The sequence below is a fragment of the Ranitomeya variabilis genome, chromosome 4 (genome assembly GCF_051348905.1).
Source record: "Ranitomeya variabilis isolate aRanVar5 chromosome 4, aRanVar5.hap1, whole genome shotgun sequence".
NCBI lineage: Eukaryota > Metazoa > Chordata > Amphibia > Anura > Dendrobatidae > Ranitomeya > Ranitomeya variabilis.
The window spans coordinates 289,822,049-289,837,105 of NC_135235.1; the positions used below are offsets into that span (position 1 = coordinate 289,822,049).

The 15,057-nt window shown below is 47.3% G+C and overlaps 2 protein-coding genes across 2 annotated transcripts in view; one reads left to right on the forward strand and one right to left on the reverse strand.

Annotated features, from left to right (window-relative positions):
• Positions 1–155: 155 nt before the first annotated feature.
• LOC143764522 (uncharacterized) lies at positions 156–14,437 on the reverse strand. Its single transcript, XM_077250148.1, has 5 exons — positions 14,260–14,437; positions 8,509–8,648; positions 4,965–5,781; positions 3,818–3,991; positions 156–2,156 (listed from the first exon to the last, which is right to left on the reverse strand). The coding sequence occupies exons 1-5, from the start codon at positions 14,313–14,315 to the stop codon at positions 1,991–1,993; spliced, it is 1,353 nt and encodes a 450-aa protein (XP_077106263.1). The 5' UTR covers positions 14,316–14,437; the 3' UTR covers positions 156–1,990.
• ATAD3A (ATPase family AAA domain containing 3A) overlaps positions 14,427–15,057 on the forward strand; it is a 54,862-nt gene continuing 54,231 nt past the window's right edge. The window contains exon 1 of the mRNA XM_077250147.1: positions 14,427–14,824. Within this exon, the coding sequence (XP_077106262.1) occupies positions 14,632–14,824 (193 nt within the window). The 5' untranslated portion in view covers positions 14,427–14,631. The remainder of the gene's footprint in view (positions 14,825–15,057) is intronic.

Below are 15,057 nucleotides of genomic sequence, written 5' to 3' on the forward strand. Positions count from 1 at the left end.
CTGCAGCATTTCCATGCACTTTGTGGGACCCATCCACATGTGTGGGACAATCTCAGTATTTTCTACAAAAAAACCTCCTTGTAGGAATGAATTCTTACTTATCAGTGATTTTCCCACGACGGTTTGATAGATAACTCACATTCGATGACGGAGAATCGTTGTGTGAAGGTCATTTATTAGGAGGAGATAGATACAATTACAATTACACAGACACAGCACCAACATCAACCATGAAGAATAGAGACCAAGGAATCTGCGGCAAAACTTCCAGAAGATGCCCAGATTGGGGTCGGACATGACAGTGGATGGTTTCTCTTCCATCTTCGGGTACGTCTATATCTCGATATGTTTCTAAACAGCCATAAACAGCCACAAATAGGACTTACACAATACCCGTGTGGCTACCCTAATGCCAGTGTGACTACTGCAGAATTAAAGGGGTTGTCTCAACTTCTTAAATGAGTAAAATTTTTAAAGTTCTTGTAAAAACAAGCAAATTTACAATTTACCTCTGATGAAATATCTTCTCTGAGGGATATCTAATTCTATTGTCTGCAACTCGTTGCCTTGGTTACCGGCCACCACTGCAGTCCACCAGTCTTTCAGGAGCGCAGCACTTGGAGGCTCTTTGCTATAGAACTTGCAAGCGCTGCGCTGAAGCTGGCTGCAGTGACACAGAGGAAATGCTGCCTCTGCTTGTAACATGGCAGAATACACAGCTCGGGTCAGCAGCTCAGCCATGCCGTTGGTCTGCACTGTCAATCGTTAGGAGTGCACTGCATGCCGGGAGGCAGGGGAGCGGTGCGCTCTCGAGATAGAAGTCAAGAATAACCCTTTAACTCATGGCTCTGATTTTGGCTGATCAGTAGTGGCATACCTGTTGGTATGAGCAGGCGATATGGAGTCTGTTGAGGATCACTGAGAAAAGAGAAGACCCGTTATGGATCTAGTGCAGCAGATCCAAACCTTGGAGACTGATGCGGGACAATCCTAAGGGCTTGTCTCAGCACAGATATTGGACTGCCGGGATGGGCCATCAATGCCTGACTGGTAGACATTAGTGATGAGAGAATAAGGTGCTATCTGAGCATGCTCGGGTGCTAACAGAGTGTCTTCAGAGTGCTCGAAAAATATGTTCGAGTCCTCGCGGCTGCATGTCTAGTGGATTTTCGACAGCCACAACACATGCGGGGATTGCCTGTTTGTTAGGCAATCCCTGTCAGCAAACTGATCTGCAGACCATGAAATGTCCCCTGGTCTCTTGCTGGCTCTGCTTAGGCCCGTTATGGTCAACGGCTGCAAAAGGCAGCGCAGACAAAGTAGTATATAGTTTCCTAAGGGTTTCCAATGGGAAATTGGTGGCACATCTACTTAGTATGTTGCTGAAGTCCACGCTGGGACAACCCTTTTTGATTGAAAGATTTTTTTGGGGGGGGTACGTCTAGAAAAAAATTGCAGGACCCTGTTCCAGTGGCCACGTCGGTGGTCCGTGGCCGTAAGATTAGAGCCTGCGAACCTTCTGCCGGCATCCCCGGCTTCTTCTCTGATTAGTAGGCCTGATGCAATGTTGCATCACAATGATGACGTCAAGACGGGTCTATTAATCAGAAGAAGTGTCGTGGAGGCTCGAAACCGGCGGCTACAAACTACCGAATGGCCGCTGGACCACCAGGGTCCTGCACATCATTTTTCTTAACTCTGTTCATATCAGATGAGCTGCACGTCCTGTAGAAAGTGATAATTGGACTATGACACGTGCAAGTTAGAGGTCGGGTACAAGCACATACTCCTGAGTTATTGGAATACGTATAGAGGCTGTACCCCAGGTACCTTCACGTACAGATCTGAGTGCAGACCTCCAGGACCTCGTTTTATGTAACACCCCCACCCCTATATAAATATTAGCACACTGCCTCATTACCATCCCCCATACATCTACATAGGCGCAGAAAGCTCAAAACACAGCAATTTCTGCCAGCGGGGGTTCAGCTTACACCGGCTCCAGGTGTGACATCTGAAAGTGCTCCTGAAAATCCTTGGATGAAGTGGCGAGATCCTGCCGGTAATTGAAGATGGCCTGGTAATCCTTGCTGGTCTTCAGTAGCTCATTATTCTTGCGGGCTTCATAGTGGAACTGCGAGTTCTTCATCTCGTACCTGCAAGGTAAAAGGAGGACTAGAAGATCATTTGTCCTATTCATGAATTCAGGCAGCGTCCCTTTTTTCTGGTGCCTGATGGAGTATGTAAAGTGGGTGCAGGTGCAGGCATGTCTCTTTCATCAGGACAACCCTGGACATCATCGAAGGCGTCTCTGCCAGATCTGGCTTGTGTATGCCGGACGTAATCTGCCATTCATATATATGACGGACAGGTACAATCGCCTTATTGCTCCTGTTGAGATCTCTTGGCTGCCAGGGGTTAAAGGGACCTGTAGTATTTAGCTGATCCTCTAGGTGCCTTTTGCTTAAAAAGTGACACCTCTGCCCCCTGTACGGTATTGTGTCATAGCTAAATTAGTATACAAATGTGTTAATAATAAATGTGTTTGAGGATATCCTGATCGTAAAAAAAAAAAAAACATTTGAAAGTGGCGCCTGCTGTGTGTGCGCAGTAGCAGCTATCGTTGTATATAGAGGTGATCCGATAGCTGCTATTGTGCAGGTGCCAGTGGCGCCATCTTGGAGGAGGACATCTTTTTATCTCTAGCAAGATGGCACCGTCTACATTATGAATACCTAATCAGAGCACCACATGAAGACACCCACAGGCTGCCCCGGAGCATGAGCATATCATTAACTAAAAACTGAAAATAAAGATTAAACAAGAACCACAAGAGAGATTTCATCACCGGGTATCAATGTAATCAGAATAACGGCGCTGACCTGACACTGTAGGTTACTGAGCCTACAATCCTTTAAAACTACAATTTAACCTCTGTCCGTGCACCAAAAGTTGGCTTATCAGAAAGTTGATCCTAGAGAGGAGAACAATTATCCGCGGTGCCCAGGGTCTGATCCTCTGCCGGCATCCTTCATCTGGCATTTCGTGGACACCTCCTTTGCTATACAGGCGGCGCGGCGTCATGATGTCACAGCGTGATGCATGATATGATGCTGTGTGAGGGTTAGTGACTAAGCCACATACAACGTTATGATGTCACAAGGTGTAGGAAGCGGCAAAGAACTACCAGGACAAGGATACCAGCTCCAGAAGTGACGTCTCCTGGGCACGAGCCTCTGTCGCTTTCTGTAAGGTTATGTCCACATGGGACTTATTCACTGCTGACTTTCTGCAGCAAAAAATCCACAGCATCAAAATTATCAACAAAAAAAATTCAGAATTTCTCGTGTCTATGGAATAAGGTTTCTCCTTATGGAGAGTGACAAACCAAGCCTGGCATGTCAGAGTGAGGAGACTTATAAGCCATGCACGCTCCTCTGGGAAATTAAATATGCAAATTGTCTCTTCAGAGAGGAAGCGGACTAGAACTCTAGCGCCACCTATTGAAAGCAGCGATCCTAAAAGTCAATATGGACTCTTTAGGGAGCCTTGCAATATGACTTAGGATAAAATGGTGTGGATTTTCTGCAGATTTCACCCCTTGCATTGCAAAGGATGAAATCAGCAGCTATACTAACTAGTATCTTGTGGACATAAAATCCACACTGTGGGTCAATTTCCACTGCAGATTATTTTTTTCGCTGATGTTTGGTAAAATATCATTCAGTTTGTTGTGTCAGTAAAACACTACAGATTGTCCGACGGCAAATACTATGGAAAAACTATGACTTAAGACATCAGAAGTCCACAATCTCACCACTTAAGCTTTGGTCCTCGGGTCCTTTCCAGCTCTTGCTGCCTTTTAATCTCCAGCAACAATTCCTCTTCCACACGGAGCCGCTCCAGTCGTAACCGAGTGAGCTCCTGCTGATAGGGAGATGCTTCCACTACAGATATACTAGCGTCTGCCTTGGACAGCGTCTTCAAGAATCTAGAAAAGTAAACAGGAGATCCCTTGGATTAGCAATGTGTATAGCACAACCTAAATGAGAAGAACATGGGGGTCTATGAAGAGCATGCCAGAACCAATACTACGAAGAAAGGGGCTGCATTGTAAATCGGACATCTGCAGCCCCTTTTGCGGCACCCCATTGTTTGGGGGTCTTTAGTATAAATATATGTGCAGTAGGGGATTGCAGACGGGACTGTAGTCAGGGGTACAAGCTGGTATTTCCGATGGAACCTGCACCTTTAGACTGCACTTTTAGAAAACTTTGACATGTCAGGGAATCATAAAAAGTTTTCATTGGTGGGGTCTGGGTGCTGGGACCCCCCAACAATCACTAACACAAAGTAGCAGCCGATCGCTACTTTCTTCCGAGACTGAATATGAACTTAAAGGGGCCGATTTAATTTAGTCATTTAAAAAAATGATTGGAGTAAATTGTGCCAAATTTATTAAAAGCCATGAGATAATTAATAAATTTGGTGCAGTCCTCAAGTCAGAAAATGAAATTATGCTATGAGCAAGTGCAGATCTGTGCCAAAATCTGTAAAATTTTCTGCCAAATAGTTGTTGGGCGAACCCCTCCTGGTGCTCCATGGGTCACAAGGATCAAAAACTGAGCGCAATGGGATCGGTTACGTGAAAAAATGGCCTAAATTACCCGGTAAATTTGGACGTTAGGCTTTCTATGGAGCCACGCTTCAATTTTGGAAAAGAGCAGCAGTCTGATTTCTGCTTTTGCCATTTTTTGGGAGTCTCAGCAATTGGACACCTATTGATCCAAACTTCTGAGAAGTCTTTATGACATGTCAAAAGTTTTCTCAAAGTGCGGTCACATTTTAATCAAATATTCCAAAGGTACTCAATAATTACCAAGACGGCAATTTTGCTGCATTACGGCACTTAGCATTAGACTGTACGGGGCCCAAATATTTCATAAAGCAAGTAAAGTCTCTACCTGTCACTGATCTCCTCTGCGGTTGGCGCGGATATTGCAGGTGATGGGACACTGTACGGAGACCATGAATAGTTCAGGCTGCTTCTGATCTTTCTCGGAGGAGTGAAGGACCTTGTAAGAAAAGTTCCTGGTCTGTAGAACCGTGAACGTGACTGCCGGTTGGAAGAGGATGTCTTGACACTGGATTTCAGTCTTGGCGGAGGTTGGGCGCAGGCATTGGCTTTGGCAGAGTTTGGTCTCCAGATGGGTTTTGGGGATTGGGAGCGTGATCTCAGCCATCTGGCTTTCTTAGAGGCGGGTGAAAATGAGTGGGAACGGTCCAAGGACTGAGATCTTCCTCTTACTGTTGAGGCTCGAGTTCTTTCAGGAGAACGGGATCGTACAGCAATCTTGGGAGGTAATAAGGCTTTGACTCCAACAATATGAGGAGCCCCGAGCTTCACGGGGATGGATTCTCTATAAGTAAGGTCCGATTGGGTCAGAGAGGAAGATTTGGTATTCATCACACCTGGACGAGTAATGGAGAACTTTGAAAAAGCTGGCACGCCAGAACTTTGGACAGCAGAAAATATCTCACGTGGACCATTCAGATGATTTGATGTTAAAGACCAGTGAGACTCCGGCCCGGGATCAGGGCTGCCATTGTACAAGGAGTCCTCCATCTTCTTTGACCATTCATGGTTATTGGTGTTTGATCTCTTGCTTTCAAAACTTAAACTAGAAGCCAAACTATCCACCTGGACCCTCAGCTTCCGCAGGTTCTCCTCCAGGTCATCGATGGTGACGTTCTCTTTGGTGTATGAAGACAGCGTGTTGCCTGGTTTTAATGTAGGAGGTCTGGTTAGAAAGATTATCTTTTACATTTCCAGTTTATCTGAACAGCCCATGTGACGTCTCACCTTTAAAGGGACCGTCTGATTGGAAAAAGACCAATGATATTTTTTTTGCGATACATATTTTTTTAAATATTTGGTCATTTTTTTGTTTACTGGGCCTGAACTAAATTTCTGCAGTCACTTTATGGGATTGTAGATTGGAAAATACAGACTGTGTGAATTATACACACTGTCAGGATTCATATCAGTTGCCGGATCAAGTGGGTGGTCAGATGACCACCAGTATGAGAACTGGATATAAGTGGTCCTGTGGCGACTACATTCTTATCCGCTTCTTTCAATAGATTACTGAAAGAAGCAGATGAGAATCAAGTGGGCACATAGAGTGACTTCAGAAAGATCGCTCTATTCCGGAAAACCCCTTTAATGTTCCTCATCTCTATCTACATAAAAAAAAAAAAACAACAAATGCTGAAATCTTGCAGTTTCGTCATGAAGTCTCATAATAGGCTGACACCTCCTGCTCTATAGGGATCACTTCTCAGCAGCCATCTCATTATCAATCACAGACAGGATTGCAATGATAGGTATCACCTCATTCCCAATTGGTAATGGTCACGGCTCACCTTCTCCCCCTCTCTGCATAATGACCTTTGCTCAGATCAGAACATGCCTAGAAAACGCTACCAGAGAAGTCAAAGGGGCTGATTTACCATTTGTGCTTTTGAAAGTAACTTTCTATTGTCGTATGGGATTGATGGATGAATAGATGATTGGAAGGAAGAAGTGATAAAAAGGAGAGGACAAAATAAAATGAAGGAAAATAAAAAGGAAGGAAGAAAGCGAGAGAGAAAAGGGAGAGAAGAAAGAAAAAAGATGGAAGAAAAACGGAAGGAAGGGGAAAAAGGAAGGAACAAAGAGAAAAAAGGAATGAAGGAAGAGAAAAATGAAATTAGGAAGGGAGAAAAAAGAGAGAGAAAAGGGAAATAAAATAAAAATGAAGAAACAAGAAACAAAAAAGAAGAAACAAAGAAAAAACAAAGAATGAAGAGAGAAAGGGGAAAGAAAAGAGAGGAAGGAAGAGAGAGAGAAAAAGTAAGAAAGAGAAAAGGGAAGAGAGAGAGAAAAAGAAAAAAAGAGGAAACGGAAGGGAGAAAAAGGAAGAAAGAGAGAAAATGGAAGGAAAGAAGAAAAAAGGAAAGAACAGAGAAAAGGGAAGAAAGAGAGAGGAAGAAAGGAAGGACAAAAAATAAGGAAGAGAGAAAAAAGGAAAGAAGAAAGAAAAAGGAAGGAAAGAAGAGAAAAAGGAAGAAACAGAGAAAATGGAAGTGAGAGGAAGAAAGGAAGGATGGACAAAAAGGAAGGAAGAGAGAGAAAAGGAAGAAAGAGAGAAAAAGGAAGGAAGAAAGAAAAGGGAAGGAAGATACAAAATGGAAAGAAGAGACAAAAGGGAAGGAAGAGAAAAGGGAAGGAAGAGAGAAAAAGGAGGAAAAGAGGAAACGGAAGGAAGAGAGAGAAAATGGAAGGCGGAATGAAAAAGGAAGGAAAGAAGAGAAAAAAGGAAGGACCAGAGAAAAGGGAAGAAAGGAAGGAAGGCCAAAAAAGGAAGGGAGAAAAAAGGAAGGAAGATAGAAAACTTTACCAGAGAAGTCAAAGAGACTATTTTATCATTTGTGTTTTTGTTTTGTTTTTTTTTAAGTAACTTTTCTTTTGCCCTATGGCATTTCTTGCTGCTTTTGGGACAAATTCTTCAAAGTGTGAATGATTTACGCAAACTCAAAGATGCTCTTTTTTGTCTTTTACTTATTTGCACCTTTTTTTGAGTAAAAAGTTGCACAAATGTATAAAATGTTACATGTTAGCCTTCCATTGTGCAAAAAGAAAAATTTAGATGGATTATTTACTCCAAAATTGGAGTACAATTTAGCAGCATTTCAAAACAGCAAATGTTGAGTTAGGGCTCATTCAGAAGTCCAATTTTTACATACGCGTACTAGCCCTGTTTTTCACGGATAGCACTTGTACCTGTTGTAGTCTATGGGGCCATCCTTATGTTCGTGATTTTTCATGAACTGAGAAGTCTGCAGCAAATCGAGGAGACATGTCCGATTCTGATCAGAGGGTCAAATCAAAATCGGCAATGCAAGTTAATGGGGCCGTGAAAATATCGGACTGCACTCAGATGACATCCAAGTGTGGTCCAATTATCACAGACCGTCAGAATGGAGAAGGAAAAATTTTTATTTTTTATTTTTGTTATTTCTCCATGTACGAGAAAAACAGATGACACACGGAGCAAACTGATCAAAGACTGATCAGAATAATCAGTCTGGAAAAATCGGACGTGTGAACGAGTCCTTAGACTAAAATATCTGAATGATTAAAACCATGGAAGTTATGAAGAATAAAAAAATTGACAAACCTAGTAGTATTAACTCAAAAAAAAAAAACAATAAGGAGCAAACATAAAAGATGTAACGGCAATGATGAAGTGAGGAAAATTAGTCAAAACCAGTCTATGGTAAATATGGCTGCTGGAAAGTGTACGGTACGTCTAAATACTCTTAGCATAATCATGTAAAAAAAAAATCTACATTATTTATTTATTTTACATTTTTACCCTTCACAGGATATATATTTATTACGTAGACTTAATAGAAAAAAAATACAGTCCTGCTGAAACAGACACGGGTTTGGCTTGGACTCACCGTTTGGTTCATCGGGATACACCAGTCCTCCTCCTCCTTGGCTGCTGTGTGAGCTGCGGATGTTGGCAGACCCTTGAAAGCTAAGATTATGGGTACTGGTGGTCTTTTGCGTATTGCTGAGGAATTCATATGGCTTCTCTCTAAAAAAAAAAAAAAAAAAAAAAAGAAAGTTTTAAAGGCCTGAGAACAAGGCAGGAGACTAAAGGAAAGAGGCGATGTCCCTTCCATATTGTTCCATGATCATCGCTGAGCCTCCTGCATCGCTGCCATCTATGGCTTTCATTATTACCTGTGCGCACTAGTGCCAAAATACTCAGTCACTTCCCCTTTAAGGTTGGTCATTTTTTTTCACTTAAATGCATGTATTTGGGGCAAAAATTATTTATTTCATCATGATTAACATTCCCTACTACAGGGACAATTACAAGATATTCAGTACATTCCTGTATTTGAAATTAGTTAATTAAATTTAATGCTTCAATTATTTTGGAAAATTTGCTGTTTGCAGGTGAATTTCCAACTAGAAGGCAGGATTTGCTCCCACAATATAATTATGATGTGCGAGTGTCAGTCCCGGGATCTCGGTAATCTCCTCCACTTGCTCAGTTCTTGGGGATGTGTGGGACGCCTCCGAAGGTTTCCATGACAGCGAGCAGCCCCCCAGACAGGTCCCCCTACTCACAAGAATACATTGTCACTGACAGCATGAAGAAGCGATGAGAAAAAAGGAGAAGTGGAGCTGGAGGAGAAGAAGAGCCGGAGGAGAAGAGAAGCCGGAGGAGAAGAAGAGCCGGAGGAGAAGAAGAGCCGGAGGAGAAGAAGAGCTGGAGTTGAAGAGGAGCTGGAGGAAAAGAGGAGCCGGAGGAAAAGAAGAGCTGGAGGAGAAGAACAGCCAATGGAGAATAGGAGCCGATAGAGAAGAGGAGCCGGAGGAAAAGAAGAGCTGGAGGAGAAGAACAGCCAATGGAGAATAGGAGCCGATAGAGAAGAGGAGCCGGAGGAGAAGAGGAGCCGGAGGAGAAGAGGAGCCGGAGGAGAAGAAGAGCTGGAGGAGAAGAGGAGCCGATGGAGAAGAGGAGCCGGAGGAGAAGAGGAGCCGATGGAGAAAAGGAGCTGGAGAAGAAGAGGAGCCGGAGGAGAAGAAGAGCCGGAGGAGAAGAGGAGCCAGAGGCAAAAAGGAGCCGGTGGAGAAGAGGAGCCGGAGAAGAGGAGCCGGAGGAGAAGAGGAGCCGATGGAGAAGAGGAGCCGGAGAAGAAGAGGAGCCGGAGAAGAGGAGCCGGTGGTGAAGAGGAGCCGGTGGTGAAGAGGAGCCGGAGGAGAAGAGAAGCCGGAGGAGAAGAAGAGCCGGAGGAGAAGAGGAGCTGGAGGAGAAGAGGAGCCGGAGGAAAAGAAGAGCTGGAGGAGAAGAATAGCCGATGGAGAATAGGAGCCGATAGAGAAGAGGAGCCGGTGGAGAAGAAGAGCTGGAAGAGAAGAAGAGCTGGAGGAGAAGAGGAGCCGGAGAAGAGGAGCTGGAGGAGAAGAGGAGCCGGAGAAGAAGAGGAGCCGGAGGAGAAGAGGAGCCGGAGGAGAAGAGGAGCCGGTGGTGAAGAGGAGCTGGAGGAGAAGAGAAGCCGGTGGTGAAGAGGAGCCAGTGGTGAAGTGAAGAGGAGACGAAGGAGAAGCGGAGTCGTCGAAGAGGAGACGGAGGAGAAGAGGAGTCGTCGGAGAAGAGGAGTCGTCGGAGAAGAGGAGTCGTCGGAGAAGAAGAGCCGAAGGAGAAGAGGAGTCGAAGGAGAAGAGGAGCCGGAGGAGAAGAAGAGCTGGAGGAGAAGAGGAGCCGATGGAGAAGAGGAGCCGGAGGAGAAGAGGAGCCGATGGAGAAAAGGAGCTGGAGGAGAAGAGGAGCCGGAGGAGAAGAAGAGCCGGAGGAGAAGAGGAGCCGGAGAAGAAGAGGAGCCGGAGAAGAGGAGCCGGTGGTGAAGAGGAGCCGGAGGAGAAGAGAAGCCGATGGAGAAGAAGAGCTGGAAGAGAAGAAGAGCTGGAGGAGAAGAGGAGCCGGAGAAGAGGAGCTGGAGGAGAAGAGGAGCCGATGGAGAAGAGGAGCCGGAGAAGAAGAGGAGCCGGAGGAGAAGAGGAGCCGGTGGTGAAGAGGAGCCGGTGGTGAAGAGGAGCCGGAGGAGAAGAGGAGCCGGAGGAGAAGAGGAGCCGGAGGAGAAGAGGAGCCGGAGGAGAAGAGGAGCCGGTGGTGAAGAGGAGCCGGTGGAGAAGAGGAGCCGGAGGAGAAGAGGAGCCGGAGGAGAAGAGGAGCCGGAGGAGAAGAGGAGCCGGTGGAGAAGAAGAGCCGGTGGAGAAGAAGAGCCGGTGGAGAAGAAGAGCCGGAGGAGAAGAGGAGCCGGAGGAGAAGAGGAGCCGGAGGAGAAGAGGAGCCGGAGGAGAAGAGGAGCCGGTGGTGAAGAGGAGCCGGAGGAGAAGAGGAGCCGGAGGAGAAGAGGAGCCGGAGGAGAAGAGGAGCCGGAGGAGAAGAGGAGCCGGAGGAGAAGAAGAGCCGGAGGAGAAGAAGAGCCGGAGGAGAAGAAGAGCCGGAGGAGAAGAAGAGCCGGAGGAGAAGAGGAGCCGGAGGAGAAGAGGAGCCGGAGGAGAAGAGGAGCCGGAGAAGAAGAGGAGCCGGAGAAGAGGAGCCGGTGGTGAAGAGGAGCCGGTGGTGAAGAGGAGCCGGAGGAGAAGAGAAGCCGGAGGAGAAGAGGAGCTGGAGGAGAAGAGGAGCCGGAGGAAAAGAAGAGCTGGGGGAGAAGAATAGCCGATGGAGAATAGGAGCCGATAGAGAAGAGGAGCCGGTGGAGAAGAAGAGCTGGAAGAGAAGAAGAGCTGGAGGAGAAGAGGAGCCGGAGAAGAGGAGCTGGAGGAGAAGAGGAGCCGATGGAGAAGAGGAGCCGGAGGAGAAGAGGAGCCGGAGGAGAAGAGGAGCCGGAGGAGAAGAGGAGCCGGAGGAGAAGAGGAGCCGGTGGTGAAGAGGAGCCGGAGGAGAAGAGGAGCCGGAGGAGAAGAGGAGCCGGAGGAGAAGAGGAGCCGGAGGAGAAGAGGAGCCGGAGGAGAAGAAGAGCCGGAGGAGAAGAAGAGCCGGAGGAGAAGAAGAGCCGGAGGAGAAGAGGAGCCGGAGGAGAAGAGGAGCCGGAGGAGAAGAGGAGCCGGAGGAGAAGAGGAGCCGGAGGAGAAGAGGAGCCGGAGAAGAAGAGGAGCCGGAGAAGAGGAGCCGGTGGTGAAGAGGAGCCGGTGGTGAAGAGGAGCCGGAGGAGAAGAGAAGCCGGAGGAGAAGAGGAGCTGGAGGAGAAGAGGAGCCGGAGGAAAAGAAGAGCTGGGGGAGAAGAATAGCCGATGGAGAATAGGAGCCGATAGAGAAGAGGAGCCGGTGGAGAAGAAGAGCTGGAAGAGAAGAAGAGCTGGAGGAGAAGAGGAGCCGGAGAAGAGGAGCTGGAGGAGAAGAGGAGCCGATGGAGAAGAGGAGCCGGAGGAGAAGAGGAGCCGGTGGTGAAGAGGAGCCGGTGGTGAAGAGGAGCCGGAGGAGAAGAAGAGCCGGAGGAGAAGAGGAGCCGGAGGAGAAGAGGAGCCGGAGGAGAAGAGGAGCCGGAGGAGAAGAGGAGCCGGAGGAGAAGAGAAGCCGGTGGTGAAGAGGAGCCAGTGGTGAAGTGAAGAGGAGACGAAGGAGAAGCGGAGTCGTCGGAGAAGAGGAGACGGAGGAGAAGAGGAGTCGTCGGAGAAGAAGAGCCGAAGGAGAAGAGGAGTCGAAGGAGAAGAGGAGCCGGAGGAGAAGAGGAGCCGGAGGAGAAGAGGAGCCGGAGGAGAAGAGGAGCCGGAGGAGAAGAGGAGCCGGTGGAGACTCGGCACAGGAAGCTACTTTTCAAACATTAATTTGGAATCTCAAGAAATAGTTTTAAATTTGAACAAACATTTTTTTCTTTGTTTTTCCATCAGTGAAAGATCAGAGAATATTGTGTCCGTCTATATGAATTCTGTATACGGCCAATATAGCTGTGAGAGATCATAGGACAGGGAAATGGAGAAGGGAAACGCACAGATAGATGTGAGGGAAGGAAGAAAAAGGGAATAAAGAAAAGGGGTGACAGGAAGGAAGAAGAAAAGAGAGGAAGGAAGGAAGGAAGGAAGGAAGGAAGGAAGGAAGAAAGAGAAAAAGGGAAGAAAGAGGAAGGAAGAGAGGAAGGAAGGAAGGAAGGAAGGAAGGAAGGAAGGAAGGAAGGAAGGAAGGAAGGAAGGAAGGAAGGAAAAAAGAAAGGAAGAGAAAAAAGACAAAAAAGGAAGCGAGAAAAGGAAAGAAGAGCGAAAACGGAAGGAAGAGAGAAATGGGAAAAAAGAGAGAAAAGGGAAGGAAGAAATAAAAAAGAAAGAAGTGAGAAAAAGGAAGGGAGAAAAAAGGACCTGAATATGTGTTCCACCTTAGATTTCTCACAGTCCCCCTGTGTTACTCTGATGACAGCCTTACACCTCCCCTTGACATTCTCACCAGCGGCTTCATCAGGTCATCACCCGAAATGGCTCTAACAGTCTTGAAGGAGTTTCCGGAGATGCTGCCCACTCGTTGGCTGCTTTGCCTTCACACTGTATCCAACTCATCCCAAACCACCTCAACCAGTTGGCCACTTGTGGAGGCCACGTCATCTGATGTAGCCTCCATCCATCTCCTTGGACACTTAGCTCTCTCATAGCCTGGAGTGGTAATTGGATCATTGTCCTGTTGCAACACTAATGGTCCCACTGAGCACAGACCAGATGGGAGGGAACATTTGTGCAGAATTCTGTGGTAGCCAGACAGGGTACTGTGCCTTTCATGTAGAATAAATCATCAATAGTGTCACCAGCAAGGAACCTCCACCCCACCATACTTACCCCTCCAGGCTTCACGGTGGGCCCCACTCATGTACAAGACATCTGTTCAATTTTTCTACGTCCTCACAAAGACATGATTGTTGGTACCAAAATGTTCAAATTTTAGCTTATCAGATCCCAGCACAGATTTCCACTGATCTGATATTGTCTTGTCCTTATGTTGCTCGGCCCAAATAAGTCTCTTCTTGATCCTCATTAGTGGCTTCTTTGCAGCAATTCAACCATAAAGGTGGCTTCTCTCAGCCTCCATGGACAGATAATGTTGAGTTGTGTCTGTGAATCATTTATGAGGGCTGTTACCTGAGGAGCTATCAATATGCAGTTTGTGAGGCTGGCAACTCTGATGAACTTATCCCCTGCAGCAGAGGTCATTTTTCACCTGTGAAGGGACTGGGAAGAATCTAAGGGGTAACACATATCATCTGCTTCATGTGTTTCTTCCTGGTTTTGGTGTCCAGTCTAAATCTACAATGTGCACATTCTAATAATAGTGGGCTGCAACATTTCGTCATACAGCGGTGTGTTCCGGGGGTTGGGGTCGCGCCACAGGACCGGGGGTTGGTGTCGCGCCACAGGACCGGGGGTTGGTGTCGCGCCACAGGACCGGGGGTTGGTGTCGCGCCACAGGACCGGGGGTTGGTGTCGCGCCACAGGACCGGGGGTTACTATGGACAAACTTTCACTACACCCAAGAGGATAATTACCAGCAGTCACCTTAATTCTTGGACATCCCCTTTAACAGTGTATGTATCATCACTAAAGCTGGACCCCAACCATTCAGACTTCCATAAATGTCCATTTAGCGCATTAGTAAGTCTTCATTCACATAATGGCCTCTCTATGGAGCCCCCACACCCGCATCCACCAACCTGAGCGCCGCTTTCCTCCCGTGCAGGACGAACGCTCCCTCCGCTCTCTGAGCCATGGTGGCTTTTCTCTTTGCTTCTAGTCTATGTAACTAAGGGAGGAGCCAAACAAGACGTTGCTAAGCGGAAGTCTCCATCTTCAACAAAACTTCGCTTTCTGAATACTTTTGATCCTTTGCGCTATCCTTCCTCCGGAAACTGAATGCCGGTCAGAACTCAGCCAATAGCATTCTGGTGTGTCCCGTGACGTCATCAGCTGGGCAGGGTTGTACGGAAAGTGACCTTGTCACAGAGGGTGACGCGCATGCGCGTTAGTCTACTATCTACCCCACGTGTGTCAGTGAGAGGAGAGCAGAGCGCCCGCTGTACGGTGACATGTCCTGGCTATTCGGGTATAACAAGGGGCAGCCGGCGCCACCGGACGTGCCAGGTCTGCCAATGCCCCCGCCGCCCCCTGGAGGGGACGGAGATGGGGGGGACAAGAACAAGCCCAAGGACAAATGGAGCAACTTCGACCCCACCGGACTGGAGAGGGCGGCAAAAGCGGCCAGGGAGCTGGACCAGTCACGTGAGTGCAGGGAGATGGCTGCTGCAGGAGTGGGTGCTGGGACTTGTAGTTCTCCACTACAGATCTCACTGGCCCATAGTGTTACATGTCACCTCCAGACTTTTGGGAGGAAATCACTCACACATTCCGGGTCCTTGTTATTTTAGAGGTACCTGGGTAAAGGGTTTTTCTTTTCCAGTTTTGGAAACCTGCCGCCCCTCTTCAAGGCTGTAGTTTGCCGATATAAAGTTACT

Bases quoted from the DNA above. Each gene is read 5' to 3' on its own strand.
- LOC143764522 (XM_077250148.1), bottom strand. From the start codon at position 14,315: ATGGCTCAGAGAGCGGAGGGAGCGTTCGTCCTGCACGGGAGGAAAGCG. The intron at 3,992-4,964 runs GTAGAGACTTTA...TTACTTTTCTAG, and splicing joins GCAGAGGAGATCAGTGACAG to ATTCTTGAAGACGCTGTCCA. The intron at 2,157-3,817 runs GTGAGATTGTGG...TTTACCTTGCAG, and splicing joins CGAGGACCAAAGCTTAAGTG to GTACGAGATGAAGAACTCGC.